General features: G+C 39.8%; 1 protein-coding gene across 6 annotated transcripts in view; it reads right to left on the reverse strand.

The window, feature by feature from the left end:
• Positions 1-16,423, reverse strand: part of RFX3 (regulatory factor X3) — a 285,719-nt gene that overhangs the window by 154,269 nt on the left and 115,027 nt on the right. For all 6 annotated transcript variants that reach the window (XM_040620294.1, XM_040620295.1, XM_040620296.1 and 3 more), the window contains one exon: positions 6,818-6,942. In XM_040620294.1, coding sequence (XP_040476228.1) covers positions 6,818-6,934 — 117 coding nt within the window. In that variant the 5' untranslated portion in view covers positions 6,935-6,942. Of the gene's footprint in view, positions 1-6,817; positions 6,943-16,423 lie in introns of those variants that run through there.

The following is a 16,423-nucleotide window of genomic DNA, read 5'->3' on the forward strand; positions in this document are numbered from 1 at the left end:
AAAAGGGGGTTAAAAATCCCCAAATTATAGGAGTCAGATAATACTACTAAGAACGAAGAAAATAATAGTAAAAAATAATAATAAATTTACTGAAGGCTTATTATATAATACCAGGTACTACCTTAAATTATTTAATGAACACGTTATTTAATGTTTGTAGCCAAGCATAAGCTAGATATTATTATCCCTATTTTAAACATGAGGAAATTGAATCTCAGGCAAGGTTAGTAATTTGCCCAAGAGCATATAACCAGAAAGAGCTAGAGCCAGAATTTGAACCCATACCTTCTAACTATGAATCTCAGTCTCTCCACCTCTATAAAACCTGCTTTCCTTGATGAGGTAGCCCTCCAAGAAATAAAAGGGAAAGCAGCCCAAAAGTCATAGAACAAGAGAGATATAGGATAGTCAACAGTATCAAGTGTCAAAGAAAAACCCAGAAAGATACTAGGGAATATTGTTGGATTTGGTTCTGTCCAAAGTGCACACTATCCACAGTTGTACGGGTAGCACCCAAATTTCACAGGGTTAAGAAGCGGCTGGACAAAAGGGAAACAGTAGACCTGTACAGATGTCGCTCTCAAGAAAACTGGCAGTGGGGGACCAGATCGTGAAAGTTATCAACTGAAGAGGGCAAAGAACGAAAATACCAGGGAGGGAACACGTGTAAAGACACCACAAATGGCTCATCTGACTCAACCCCCGACAAGAGGTTTTTGGGAAACACTTCCACATCCCTCACTTTTCGCCCCTCACCACCCGGTATAGACTCCCTGATTTCCCATGAGCTCTTCCTTGCTTTTCCCTACCAGAAATACCCTCTTCCAGTTTTGTTTTTCTTGTGACCTCCAACTTTTCCTTTAGCACACGGCTCAAAGGTCACATCCATGGTGAAGACATTACTGACCCTCACCCCCAAGAACAATCTCCACTGTTACTCCTGAGGCCCTTTGTATCCAATTCTATACTGATGTCTATCTCCCTCAAAAGTTGGCTTTCCGCAGTCAGCAACCATGTCAGATCACCTCTGAGACCCCAGCATTTAACATAGCGCCCGCCATATTCCTCTGCAACTACATTATCCTAAACTGATCACAGTGACCTAACTCCAGACAAGAAAGTATTTTTAAAATCACTTAACAGAGAATCAGTGCATATGATTACTCAACCATTTAAATAGTAGAGCTCTTATTTCTTACAAATGTTCAGTAGAGATGTTCAACTAAAAGGCCTACGTATGGGATTGGCACGGCAAAATTTATTTCAATGGTAAATCAGCACGTTCCTTCAAAACACCTTTTCATATTAGATACTAAAAATTAGCAATTCTGGCTCTAAAAAATAAAATAAATATGGTCTTCAAGAGCTAAAATCATTCCCTTTTGTTTTTCTACAAAAAGACATTCAACAGGAATTCATTTTAAAATGTAACCCCATCTTTTAGGATGTCTGCCACAATCTTAATTAGGAGAAAACTGTCCCCTTAGGGAACCAAGCCAATGGGAATCAAGTCCCAAATAAGAGCAAAGCACAGAAAAATGTCTTTGTTTCTGTTGATTATATGAAATAATGGTCTCAAATGAAAAGAATTCTATTCATGTCCATCAAAGCTAGGGTGCACAGAAAGCAAGCAAATCTCTTGACCCTGAACAGAAAAGAAAGATAAAGACAGAAATGATGGAGTACACTACCTCAGGCTTAGCTCTTCAAACTAGCAAAGGAACCCATTTAAAATACTACAGATCAAATTTTGAGCCAATACAATGGTCTGTTATGGATTTAACATACAATAGGCAATCTTTTTTCCCCCCTTAATCACTGCTCACTGCTTTCATCACAAGAACTTTGTCTTGGGTATATTGCTAACCATCACAGTTTCTTTCTGGTTGTGATGATATACGACAGACATCACAGGAAAGTGGCAAACAGAAGTGAGTATAAAAATGATCCCTCGTTGGAGGCACCTGGGTGGCTCAGATGGTTAAGCATCTGCCTTCAGCTGATGTCATGATCTCCAGGTCCTGGGATGGAGCCCCATGTCAGGCTCCCAGCTCAGTGGGGAGTCTGCTTCTCCCTCTCCCTTTGCCTCTCCCCTTGCTTGTGCTCGCTCTCTCTCTCAAATGAATAAATAAAGTCTTAAAAAAAAAAAATGACCCCTTACTGAAGCTGTGGTTTCATGTGAGGATTGCAGGAGTACTCATGTCAAAATCCCTTCCCTAAAATCTGTTTCCTAAAACATGAGGCATCATTTTAAAGATACCATAATAAACAGACCTACTGGGATTCATTTAAAGTTTACCCTTCTTGAAGAGTGCCCTTTGCCTAGAACCTAACTGGCAATTCTGATTAACTCTGCTTCCCAAACAAAATGTCATTTATCCTTTTGACCACAGGAATAATAAGCTCACTTGCCAGGAAGTACCATAACTTATGTGAAAATGCTAAATATGTGAAAGATTGATACTAACCAAAAAGAAACAATATAGCTAGAATATAGTTATTCTATTCATTTTCATATCTCAAATTATATCACTGCCCAGATAGATGATTTACGGAAAAACTAAGATTCTTATCTGAATGTAATCTTGAAATGAATTTTTAATCACGTAAAAAGGAGGTTTCAATGTCCCAGTTACATATTAAAGACCCACTAGAAAGAAAGCGAGTCCCTGCGCAGGAAAAGGGAAAGACCACAGTCTCTGATAATAAAAGAACTCAAACAAAGTTGACAGCTAACTTGACAATACATTTTTTTCTTTGAATTCAAACAGAAGCCCCTCAACCCCAGGGCTCCACGATTCCTGGGATGTTCTGTTTACAAGAAGTGGTATAGGGATAAAATAGTCGCCCACTTTGATAGAAAAGATATGTGCCTTTTTCTAAGGAAGGGGGAAGACAGGCAGGGACTGGAGAGAAAGTACGAGCTGTACTCAGAGGGCAGTTAAAACTGGGAAGCACGAAAGGGAGAAAAAAAATCTTCGAGCCTTGGTTCCAAGTGGTTTAGGAATTATCCTCAATGTCAGCAGCACTATGGAATACCTGATGCCCAAGATTACAGCAAGGAGTAAAAGTTCTCACTTCAGCCTAGGTTCTGCTTTGATAAGAACTGGCAGGCTGTGGGAGAGAACAGAACAGTGGAAGACATTTTCCTCCTTCCCTCTCCTGGATTTTTAATACAGTTTTAGGGCAAGTAGGGGCAAAGACCTCTCAGATTTAGGCATAAAATGACCAACCTGAAGAGTAATCTACAAGAAACTTGAACAAATCACTCAAGGCAGGGGGAAGGCAGGGGGGAAACAGCTCATTTCTAGCCACAGTCTATAAAGATCATCCATCCAAAAAGTGTTTTCATAATGATGATGATGAGTAATATCAAAATTGTTATACCTAATCAACATACTGAATTTGAATATTTATATAGATTTTATTGAATTGAGCAACCATGTCTACATTTGGAAGCTGAGACTCTATGATGTTTTGTGAAATGGTGAAAAATTATAAAAGAAAATTTGATAAAGGATTATATAACAAGACCTTGTAATCACTGCTCAGAATTCTCTATTTCTGAACCAGATCGTCTAAGGAAAGGTAGAAAGTTGCTTCTTGAGCTCATACAGGATAAATGAAAAAGCATAGAAATAATTTTAAACATTTTACTTGGTACTTATTACTCAGTGAGATTAGAGCTTTCATGCTTTGAGGAAACAGAACTATATATTAGATCTTAAAATTTTCTGGTTTTTCAACTTTCTAATCAATATAACATTACACGCCTCAACATTCAAACATTTTAGCAGTAGACCTTTTCTTCACATCAGAGTGGCCAAAGCAAGGACACAATAAAAGTTGAATCAACAGAAGTAACTATCTTTGACATCAATACCATGATTTCGATATCCATCATGGGTCAGTGACAAAGGCTAGACAGAAGATTGTAAAGGTATCCCACTACGTCGGAAAACCCAAGATGACATCAGCACATCAACAATACAAATATTATAGGCAAGTTAAGAGCAAGAAGAAATTACTTCATCAATAATCTTATCAGTTGTAGAAAATATATCGACAGGGACACTATGAGGGGCACTTGGGTGGCTCAGTCAGTTAAGTGTCTGACTCCTAGTTTCAGCTCAAGTCATGATCTCAGGGTCATGAGACTGAGCCCCGCATCGACGGGCTCCACGCTGGGCACAGAGCCTGCTTAAGATTCTCTTTCTCTCTCACCCTCTGTCCCTCTCCTGTGCTCTCACACACAATTCTCTCTCTCTCTCAAGGAAAAAAAAAAAAGCACTAGGAAGCATCAAATGTGACCCTTTTCTAGTTTGAAGGGAAAGAAAGGGAAAAGAAAAGAAATGACAGAGGAGCAAAAACTCCTTCCAAATAAGCCTGGAAGGACTACAGGCAACTCCAGGCAGATATCACACTAACCCACTATGTGAAATAAAACACTTTGTTGACAAAAAGAAAACGGGAGTTCTCACCTTCTTTGCTTGGTGTAAGGGAATGTAAAGTGTCACCTGCTGTGAATGTCCTAGAGGAAAGAGCTAACTTGAGGAGCTGAAAAATACGCCTGCTGGGAATGAGCCATATGGCATGGCACAGTGTTTTCCAAAGTGGGGTCCACGTGTACCTGAGATTACTTTTTATGAGGACAAGGAACAAGGTGAGTGCGCATATGTATGATTTTCTATTTATGCTGGTGATACTGATTTTCCACTTTTTTTTTTTAATTTTTTTTTAAAGATTTTATTTTTATTTTTTTGAAGAGTTAGAGACAGCGAGAGAGGGAACACAAGCAGGGGGAGTGGGAGAGGAAGAAGCAGGCTCCCAGCGGAGGAGCCTGATGTGGGGCTCGATCCCATAACGCCGGGATCACGCCCTGAGCCGATGGCAGATGCTTAACGACTGCACCACCCAGGCGCCCCTGATTTTCCACTTCTGGTAGCAATTTTTGTTTTTTATAAAAGGTTATGTATTTCATACAAAAACTGATTTTATTTAAGCAGGAATCAGAGTCTCTCCACCCACTCCATGCAGTGAGATGGGTGACTGCCTTCCAGAACTTTGGTGAAAGTTTGGAGATTTATTCTTTGGTTTAATCTCTGCACGGAAGAAGACCAACCACGGGTGATAGGCGAAAAAAGGATTAAGTGAATTAGGGCAAGAAATACCCAATCTTCTTCCCCCACTCAGCTTTCAGGCAGGTAAGTATTCGCCCTCTAAGCAGGAAGTTGGAGAAGTTCTTTAAAAAATATGACAGCCCTGGGGAGCCTGGGAGGCTCAGTCAGTTAAGCCACTGCCATGATCTCAGGGTCCTGGGATCGAGTCCCACATCAGGGTCTCTGCTCAGCACGGAGTCTGCTTCTCCCTCTGCCCCTCCCCCCTGCTTGTGCTCTCTTCGCTCTCTCTCCTCCTCTCTCAAATAAATAAATTCTTTCAAAAAAATAAAAATATAACAGCCCAAGAGGAAAAACAAAGATACTGAACACCAGAAAGAACCCAGTTAAAAAGCCCAGTCAGATGACCCTACACTGAAGTCAATAAGACCCACATTCACATCAGCTGTTTATCCTCATGCTTTTAAATATGGATTAACACCCAAAGATGGTCAGACATCAAAGAAAAGCTTCAAAAATAAAAGACAGGAGACAAAAAAACAAAAAACAAAAAAAACCCAAAAAACAAAAACAAACCAAAAAAACCCACCCCAAAACAAAGAGCAAAGTAGCTTGAAGGAAACAGACTATACATAAAGAAAAGAATTTCAACAACTTAAAAAAAATTAATATCTTTGGAGTAAAAGAAGAAGATACTATAGCCAGGATATAAAACACAATGTTACGAAAAGGAACATACAGGAAAATTTTTAAGAAGCTTCTCCTGGATCCCAGCACCCTTCCTGCCCATCCCACTTCTATCTCCTGCAAAGAATTTAACCTTAAGTACCTCTGTCTACCATTTAGGAAAAGCTAACCCTTTCCCTAGCGACTTTCCTGTAATTATAAGGGCGACGTTTGCTAAAGATTCTCCTTGATACTAAGAAATTACAGGCAAACCACAAGTCTCAAGATAATGCTTTATATGATCTCTCTCATTTATTTTCTCACCACTCTTTGGAGGAAACGACAGACCAAAGTGTTCCCAATCCCCACTGCAGAACTATTAACTGGCACGCGCTCTTTCGTTGGTATCTTTCCAAAACAAGCCCCGTGTCCTGGGTGTGAATAAGATCTGTAGTAAACATGTGATGATGAATTCATTCTCAATTTTTTAAAGGGGATGAGTCAGATCTCCAGACCTTTAAGATAATTTAATTTTCATTCAACAGTACTTTTCTAGCCACCAAAACACTCAGGCATTTTCTAAATCATCACAAAGGCAAAGTCCTTGCCTGGAGGGTACAGGCTACCTCTCCTTCATTATGTACTATTCTTGTGAGCTAATTATAGAAAACTCTGATTGCTGATATTTCAATAGGAAAGAAAGAGCAAGTCATGATAAAGAATAAGAGAGGGGAGAAGAGGAGGGACAGAATGTTCGTTCGGAGAAGGATGGGCAAGGCAGAAACAAACGTTTTCTTCGGGAGTTAAGAGGCTCTTCCAGAATAGGGATTATGGTTTGGATACTTTTCTTTGCATTCCTACAGCCCAGTACAGGCAGAATCGGCCACATCCAGGAAGGGCTCGAGAAACATTCAGTGAATTAACCTCAGAGCTGAACTCCGTCTATCTCCGCGCCCACCGGGCCAGAACGCACCTGTGGGACGGACAGCCCAGTGACAGGCGCGGCATTTTCTCTGACAACAGCAGCTCCTTACCTGTTGTTGGACGGGTACCTGCTGCACCACCTGGGTAGGCACTGCTGCTTGACTGGCTACAGATGTCTGTAAAGTCACTGTCGAACCTGTGTCCGACCCGGTCTCTGATGTCTGCATGATGGTCTCTGAAATGTAGCAAAACAGAGATGAAGCTGTAAATGCGCACTTCACGTGACCAGCTGCATGACATCTGTTCTTAAAGTCCTATGCTGAGAGTAACTTTCAACTGTCCAGGGTGCTTCTTACGCCAACACATTGCCCCGATATTCCACGCGTGGTTAGAGACACTCTGACCACTTTTAAAATAAATGCAGAAAATGACCAAGTCACACTAAAAAAAAAAATCCCCATTTAGCACCCCTCATTTTGGGGCTATCAAAGTTGAACTTCATTGAAATCTACCTTCCTTAGGTCTCATCCGTTGTAAACTGGTTCAATCATATTATAAACCATAGTCCAAAATTGTTTCTAAATACTCAATTTTCAGTCCACAAACTCTAACTGAACGTAAATATGTCATAAAATGTTATTTTCTAGATACTTTTGTGGCCATTAAGATGTCACCAAAGGTGTACCATTTAGAATTATTTCTAACATCGTTTTCAACTTTCAAACTTACTATGCTGTGATCTTAAAAAAAAAAAGTAATGTATATCCAAAAGTCTAACCAGAGGATCAGGCTCACTAATTTGTTCTGCCTGTGGTATGATATTGCACTAAAATCTACCTCGATTTTACACAAAGACAGCCAAAAACCAACAATGTTTAGTATTTTGAAGATGGGGAGGACCACTCTTACAGAAATGAGACTTGTATAAGCAAAGACACAAAATTTTACCTTCTCCCACTCAGACTTCAACCTGGCACATTTTTTAGTTCATATGTGCCTGACCTGCTATCACAGGGTAAATTTTGTAGCATGTGCTCTAACAGGCCTGGTTTCTCAGAACTCCCAGTCTCAACATTCCCTTTTGCTACTTACAGAGTCAACGGAATAAATATTAATTTCTTTGTTATTGAGCAGGGCCAGAATTCTAATTTTCTTTCCTGAGGGGGGGTAGGGACACAATATTTAATTGATAGCTTTAGAAAAATATTGCATTATAGTTTAAATTTTCCCCAAGAAAACTCTGGAAGAGTATCCAGTTCTTTCAAGTAGAAAATTAAGCCCCTCATCATCTTTTGTCATAGTGTGCCCTCTTCTAATTTTCCCCCAAACCTTTTCTAGCATCTCATTTGATTTTAGCAATGGACCTCCGAAGACATCTTATCCACTCTTCTTATTTTATAGACGAGGAAACTAAAACCCAGAGAGGTGGAGACTCACTCAAGGTGACAGGAACAGCTATGGGACTAGGCCTAAGAGCTGAGGACTCTTCCAAATGCTCTCCACATGTTAATGTATGAGTAAATTAATCCATGGGATTAGGCCCTTTTGCTTTGAATCTGTGCTTATTTTTCTCTCTAGGCCTTGACCACTGGCAACTCTTTAAGTGATTTTCTTATTCTTTTATTAGTCAAAGCCCTACATAAACCTTACCACATACAAGAGAGACAGCAATAACAGCTAACACTGACTCAATGTTTAACATATGCTAAGGACTCTTCCAAATGTTCTACATGTTAATTTTTGAGTAAATTAATCCATGTAACAACCCGGTGTGATTGGTAGGGTTATAATCCTCCATTTACAGATGAGGGACCCCGGCACACAGAGTGAAAGTGATTAGAAGCTTATAAGACAACGGGGGAAGTTACAGAGACTGTAGCTACCACCCCACTTATTTGGGTCAGCTACTAACGTTCAGCTCCAAGAAGTTGAGAATTTGTGGGAAGGCTAAGCTGTAGGTGCCAGGTCTCCCAATTTTCCAAACGAGGCTGAAAGTTCAGATTTTTATGTGAAATCTCCCGAACAATAGTTCATTTTTTAAACTGTAGTATTAATCTCCAAGCGAACACACAAACACACACGCACGTACACATGCACACACACGCGCACACACACACACCCACGCGCGCACACACACACACACACACACCCCTTTGAGCTAGCATTAAGACCATGGACATGCCTGTAAATGTTTGAGAATGACAGAATCACTACATAAAATTCTTGCCTAGTTAAGTGGAGGACCCTGGGTTCTCTAATTTTGGGGAAGGGATATATACATTAGGAACCCTATCTGTGCCTCTTCCTTTATGCCATCCCAGAGGGAAAAATATACCATCCCGAAAATGAAAGCAAAAGCCAATGCCATTTGATTCATTACATGCTTGTAGACCATCAACACCTTCTGTCCTACAGCAGAGGGGCTATTAGTGAAAGTGAGATTAGTGAGCTCCCCTTCTGCAGAGAATGAACAATGAACCAGATGTTGGACACCATCTTCAGGGAGGTTTTCTAAGCCTCTCTTCCCAACCCCAAGATAGGTGGAGGACTTGATCTGTTTAGTATATAAACGAAGACAGCGTTGCCAGTTATGGCCAATCAAGGGTGGGTATTTCTTAGAGTGAAGTCGCTCACCTAAAACTCCCTCCTATTTCTCCCAACGCTGGCTGGGAATTTTATCGAGACTTTCTCATGTGCCCATACACTGTTTTCTGCAGACCAGTCCACACACCCCTTTTGGTATAAGACCCATACCTTGACATCTACTATTTTATACCTAATGTACGCAAGAATATAATGAATAAAGATCTCTTAAAAAATTAAATATACGTGGGGGGGGGGCCTAGGTGGTACAGTCGGTTAAGTGTCAGACGCTTGGTTTCAGCTCAGGTCGTGATCTCAGGGTCGTGAGATCAAGCCCCACCCTCGTGCTTGGAGTCTGCTTAAGACTCTCTCTCTGCCCCTCCCCCCCTAAAAATTAAATATGCTCTTAAAGCAATTCCTAAGAATTCCCAATAAACTACCTGAAAGAGTTTATCAGAAGATAAAAGGCACAGATTTGGAAACTGGCCTCTCATGGACTATAGTAGTAGACTCCACAGACAGGCTTTGGCTTAGAGTTACTACAAATTAAAATTCTTAACTGCCAATATTTAAAAATCGGAAATCTCCATGTTAAAAACCAACTTCCAGATTCTTACAAAAAATATGAAAATTTAGAAAAGGTGAGCCTATATTATGTGTTTTATAGACAAATTATTTTTAATGGCAATACTCCACTTGCCTGGCCTCTACAGGCATGTGAGTTCATGACACTTTCTGGGGTAACCAGATATTTAGTCTTACACATCCAGACTGAAAATGGAAAAATTATGTTTGGGGTTTAAGAATCTTGGTAACATTTATGCTCATTCAATTCTTTTATACAGAAGAGATATACCCAAGTTTTGTCCACTTTACCAAGAGAAATGTGTAACCAGATGATTGGAACTATGATTTTCCTCATTTTGCGGACGAGTCAGTGGACACCCAGAGATGTTAGGTCACACTTAACCAAGATCAAACAGCTGGAGTTCGGAAAGGAGGGTTTGGATATACCAACAAAGCTCATTCACTAAACAACTAGAGCAAGTAAGTGGGGAGTCCTGAATTTCAGAATAGACATTGCATAGATAGAAGAGAGTAAAGAAAAGCAAACTGGGGATCTTTTTGGAATGAAAAAGAAGGAAAGGGGCCCCAACTGTTTTATCGGAGCAACCTTTGCAGGAGAGACTGGGGGAAATGAGATGGACAGAAAATGATGGCTTTGTAACTTAAGTGAGAAAGTCATGGAGAGCTTTCCATCCAGCCTCTGGCGCCATGCCACATCAAAAGTGGCACAGAAAGCCCAATCCAGGACAACCGATAACTGCCCCAGAATATCTTCTGTTTACTGCCCAGTGACTGCTCTCATCCGTCTCACTGGGTCCTGGATCACAGGGTCGTACCAAAGGATAAGAACTTAGTCTCTCCATCCCTCCTTGACGAACACAACTTCATCCTCCTACGATTTCATTGTCTTTCTGTTATGAAGAAGAGGCTTCCCTTGCCAAGTCCTCATGGCTTGAGAGGGTCTCAGTCCCACCCCTGGCAGAGACTGGCCCCAAAGCGACCGTAATTAGGTCTCTCCTCTGACAAGTCTTTCCCAGGTGCCATGCAATGCGCTAAGTGCTCAAAATACACCTCATTTAATCCTCAGAAGACTCCCATTAACGGCAGCGCTCTTATTTCCACTTAACAAAGGAGGAAACCGAGGCACAAATAGATTCCACAACTTGCTGAAAGCCACCCAGCCAGTAAAGGGAAGAGCCTGAATCCAAACCCAGGGTGAGCCGACTCCAAAGCCCACGATGTCCCCACTTTGTATGTATTACTTTGCAATATCATGATGATAGGGCTTCCGAACGAAAAGCTACAGACTGGATCTGAACAGCAAAGTCTTTGGGATTCTCAAGCCATTGTATTTCATCTATGCCTTCCAATAACAATGGACAGGCAACCCTTTCTCTCTCCGACATCAAAATCAGGAAGGATTCTCTCTCCCTCTGCTGAGGCCATAAGAGAACCTAACTCCTAAGTATTTTTCCAAAGGCATTTTAACTGATTAATTCTGAAGACCTGACTTAACAGCAGATCAATTAGAATGTTAAAGCATGTTTGAGGAGCAGAACCCTCCTGCCAAATTTTGCTAAACAGATCATTTAAACCCACTGACGCATTCAGAGTGTTCCGGTCGCTTTCCAACATTTCAGCAAAGCAAGAATCATGGCTGAGGGTAGTGTCTTAGCAGGCTTCACTTGTAGGTTTCGTTTTAGACCCGACATAAGGTTTGTGTGTACATCTGAGGTGTTCCTATTCATCTAGCAGTAGTTTCTGTGCTTTGTTTATGTTTGGGAGTAATTTGGTTAGTTCAGTTCCTTCACAGCCCCCTTTCAAGTGATATTTGTTTATCAGCCACAAATGCAGTCACATTAATCCATTTTGATAAGCTAAATAATCCCCTGCAGTTGGTCCATGATGCAGCCCGTATGTAAATGAGTTGTATATTCTTGCAGGAGAGACATGCACAATTTCAGTCTAGTCATCCTTGCCTAATGTGGCTGTCAGGTGTGTCAAGAGCAACAGATGCTTGTTTGACAAAGGACCTTTTTATTCTGGCTAATTAAGCAGTTGGACACACCCGCCTGTTAACGGTTCTGCTTTGTACAGCCAACTCTGGCTGAATCATGCGAATCTACAGCTAAATAGGCCACATTTTGAAAGAAGGCTAATTAACCCCTAGGAGAAGGAAAAGAATATTGCAAAAACCCAGCTGCTGAATGCGACAAGATTAGCATTTCTTCAACCTGATGGGCAAAACCTAGGCAAAGCAAATGTGTTTGGAACAAACATGCGTTATTGCAAGTTTCAAGGCATTCAGATGTTCTTTATGGAACTTCCTGAAGATTATTTAATACACTCAAATTCACAGTTGGATTCCTTTTATCACACACAATGTACATGCCAAATTAAATGGTTTAATAGTCTGACCTAATCAATTACTTTTCAAACAGAACTATATAACTGGGATAGCTTAAAAATAGGTAGTACCCATCTAATTTTTATTGGGGTTCTTCAGCCTGAAATAATTTGCTCTTTAAAAAAGCAAAGTCCGCAAAGTTTGGCTCCACTACACTGACTGTATTGTTTTTTTTACACTGAGGAATGTAACAGGTTCTAATTCAGTACAGAAAATAAAGACTTGGAATTTAATTTTCAAGTGCAACAGAGAATTGCCTTCCTTCTTCCTTAGTATAGATAAACAAAAGATGCTACCTCTAATTCCTACTTGAACCAAATTAACCAAAGTTATTATGAGTCACTTAATGGGTATAATAAAGATAAGTCACATCTAAAATGTGACATTCAAATATAAATCATTTACTTAGAAACCTGGTTCGACATAAGAGTATAGGAATACTATCTACAGGGAAAAAAAATTTGTCAGGATTTGAACTGAATTACTGCTTTTAAAATACAGAACAAGAAGTTTAACATTTGTGTGCTTTGACACAGAAAAATCCCAAATCATAACTGATCTTTTGTGGAATAAAATTTTTATTACTAATGCTCTGATTAAGCATCAGCATTCTTGAGTAAATGTTAGAAAATAAACATTAGTATACATAATGCCCAGAGCAATTAAAATCTCTATTAAAATTAGATAACTAAAATGAGCTGTGCTTTTAGGAGCGGGGCCGGGGGGGGGGGTGGGGACTGCCATTATTTACTTTTCTGAACATAAAATTAGTATGAAAAATACACATTTCTGGACTATTCTGGAGTAGATGATGAAAAATATTAAGATGATTTCAATTCTTAAAAAAAAAAACAAAAACCCTAAGGATATTAAGCAACTTTCAAAAAAGACAATATAACATAAAACAATGGGCCATATTAGAAAGTTGATACATAGAGGTAAACAATCATGTGATTAATGTAATGATTTGAAACTTTGACAAAAATATATTGAACTGAGTAATTTGACTACAAACACAAAACACTATGACTTGGCTTTTTCCCCCCACTTCCTCTAATACATATGAAACTCGTTAAGCTACAGACTGTAGTCAGCCTTTTTTATTTAAAATACACCTCTGTGAAAGTTTATTCATTGTACAACACAGGGCTTTATCAAATCAATAAATCAAGTAACTGAAGGGATGTAAAAGGAAAATTCATGATTTTCTGCATTATAAAAGCTGAGCCTGTTTATTTAGGTTTAATGTTGTAATCCTCATGACTATGTACAATTAATCTTTCATACTAAATTGATCTGTGGACAATGATGGAATGATAATAGTGTAGACTGCGAGGCAGTCATCTTCCCGTGATAACTGATGACAGTGATTAATGTTGGTGATGATTAATCAGCACACTGGTAACATATACAGGTTGCCTGGGTAACTTTTTTCACTTTTCAAACAAAGGTTTTCGCTTAACTAATTCTTCCCTTGACTCAGAGTATCAAAAACTGTTTCTTTGGAGAAGAAAAATCAAATTAAATTACTTTAACAGCTTTTGTCTTGAAGGACCAAGTACTTAAAAAAATAAAACCATCTACTAACATATTAGTAAAGCCAAACTACTGAAATAATACAAGAACTATTTTATTATTTGTTATTTGTTTCTAGTTATCAAGAGAAACTGTCATCAGGCCCAGAGGTCATTTTGGGGAAAAGAGAACCAAGGGCTTGTCCAGTCCACTGCTGGTCCTGTATCAGCACTCTCTCCTACTCACGTTCATGAGTAGGCAACTCGGTCTTACCTGCATGACGTGCTAAAAATCGTGGTGCATAGATACCAGTGGAAAGAAAAGGAAAAGAAAACCAAAGAAACAAAAACATCTAAGTATCCTACACTCTTTCCTACTGGAAGGAGAGTCTGAGGACACAATGATGTAACATACAGAAAAATTCTTACTGAAAGGTACCAGATAAATGTTTCTCCCTATTGGTCCATCCAATCCTGAGAGTGACCAGAACCTACTGGATAGAGCATTTAATGGTATTAACGCTCAGCATTGAAAGATGATGAGCAATGAGCCCTTTATTATAAATCTATCATCTTCACTATCAGGGATATTAATAAGAATAGCTACCTCTGCTGAGCACTTACCATGTGATAGATGCTCTGCACACATTTAACCTTCATTTATTTCACCCATCAAGTAGACGTTCCCATTTTATAGTAGAGGAAAGTAATGTTTAGAGATTAACTTGTCCAGGGTCACAGAGCTATTAAGGGATGAAGTCAGGCTTAAGTCCAGGTCTGTCTTGCTCCAATAATGGCAAGCTGTCATTGGACCCTAAATGGCCACACAGACAGCAGCAGCACTGAGCCTATTTTAGCAAAATCAACTTTTATTTATTTTTTATTTTATTTTTTTTAAAAGATTTTATTTATTCATTCGACAGAGATAGAGACAGCCAGCGAGAGAGGGAACACAAGCAGGGGGAGTGGGAGAGGAAGAAGCAGGCTCCCAGCGGAGGAGCCTGATGTGGGGCTCGATCCCACAACGCCGGGATCACGCCCTGAGCCGAAGGCAGACGCTTAACCGCTGTGCCACCCAGGCGCCCCAAGCAAAATCAACTTTTAAAGAGATAAAGTAATCTATGAAGACTTTGGGCACTGAGAAAGAACTCTAAATTTAAAGAGACACAAATATCGCATAAATTGCAAATACGTACTATACCTAGTATGTAATCAATATACTTTTATGAAGTTACCAAACCTATAATTTTTATGATATGGAAAAGCATACCATGGATTAAAAGACATCTACCCTAACCTTGTATTCACAAAATATTTTACAGATGAAAGAGGTTATAATGTAGACTCATTTGCATTTAAGAACATGTCCTAAGGGGCACCTGGGTGGCTCAGTCATTAAGCCTCTGCCTTCGGCTCAGGGTGTGATCCCAGGGTCCTGGGATTGAGACCCGCATTGGGCTCCTTGCATTGGGCTCCTTGCTCCGCTGAGAGCCGGCTTCATCCTCTCCCACTCCCCCTGCTTGTGCTCCCTCTCTCGCTGGCTGTCTCTCTCTGTCAAATAAATAAAATCTTAAAAAAAAAAAAAAAAAAAACATGTCCTAAAAAACAGCCAAACAAGGGCCCAGTTAAATGACTATGTATGTATATAGAATATCATATATAAACACAAGGATACTCACCCAAGTACTGTATATGATAGGGTAGCGAATAATAAGCAACCAAAATATCCATGATGGGGGAACTTATAAATTGTTCTATTCTGTATCCCTATAGTGGAATACCATACAGCAGTATAGAAGCCAACACAGAAAGATATTCATAATAATGTAAGTAGAAAAGGCAGGTTGCCAAATAATATGCAGCCCACAATGCAGTCTTCTTCCTCACAGACACATAAATGCATGCTTGGGGAAAATGCTTGAGGAGACACAATAACATCAATGGAACTTCCAACTCTTGAAATACGGGCTTTCCCAAACCAATGACCATAAACTTTGTGTGGTCTCATGCTAACCTTGGACTTGCTGGTTAAAAGCAACATGGGCTCCAGAGACCCAGTTAGCCCAACAAGTCAGTCTTAGATTCTGTAACCTAAAACAGACCTTATAAGCTCAAAGACAGCTACAAAGGTAGATTCTGATCTGTTCAGTGGCAGGGCAAGAGCTCTGTCTCCCTTCCTACTAAAGTGGCTCAAAACTCTAAAGCGGCCCTAAAAAAAAAATACTTCTTCAGTGTTTCCGTTGGAATGGCCTATTTAAAAATATATATCTGGAGATTATATCTACAGATGCATTCGTTGCTAATACCATGACACTTGTCATTCTCTCCTGAGAGAAGGAAATCTAGTAACACGCACTCCCAAATGTCCATGTCAAATATGATCCCTTTATATGACACTACCCAATGCCTGTTGTCCAATCCAGAATCGAGACATTTTAATTCTGCTCCCTTCCATACAAACTGAGAAGAGCAATGGTGCTTCTTCCAAAGATCTCAAATGGAAAAGAGAACAGAGGTGGGGAATCTAGATGTTTAATCCCACCAAGCAAACAAGTATTCCCTCTGGGAACTAGCCTCAGTGGCATCTGGTCCTTCTTCTTACATACCCTGAACTTCACACACATAACTTTTCTCTTTCTTTCCCT

Source organism: Ursus maritimus, unplaced genomic scaffold (assembly GCF_017311325.1).
Source record: "Ursus maritimus isolate PB19 unplaced genomic scaffold, ASM1731132v1 scaffold_34, whole genome shotgun sequence".
Classification (NCBI taxonomy): Eukaryota; Metazoa; Chordata; class Mammalia; order Carnivora; family Ursidae; genus Ursus; species Ursus maritimus.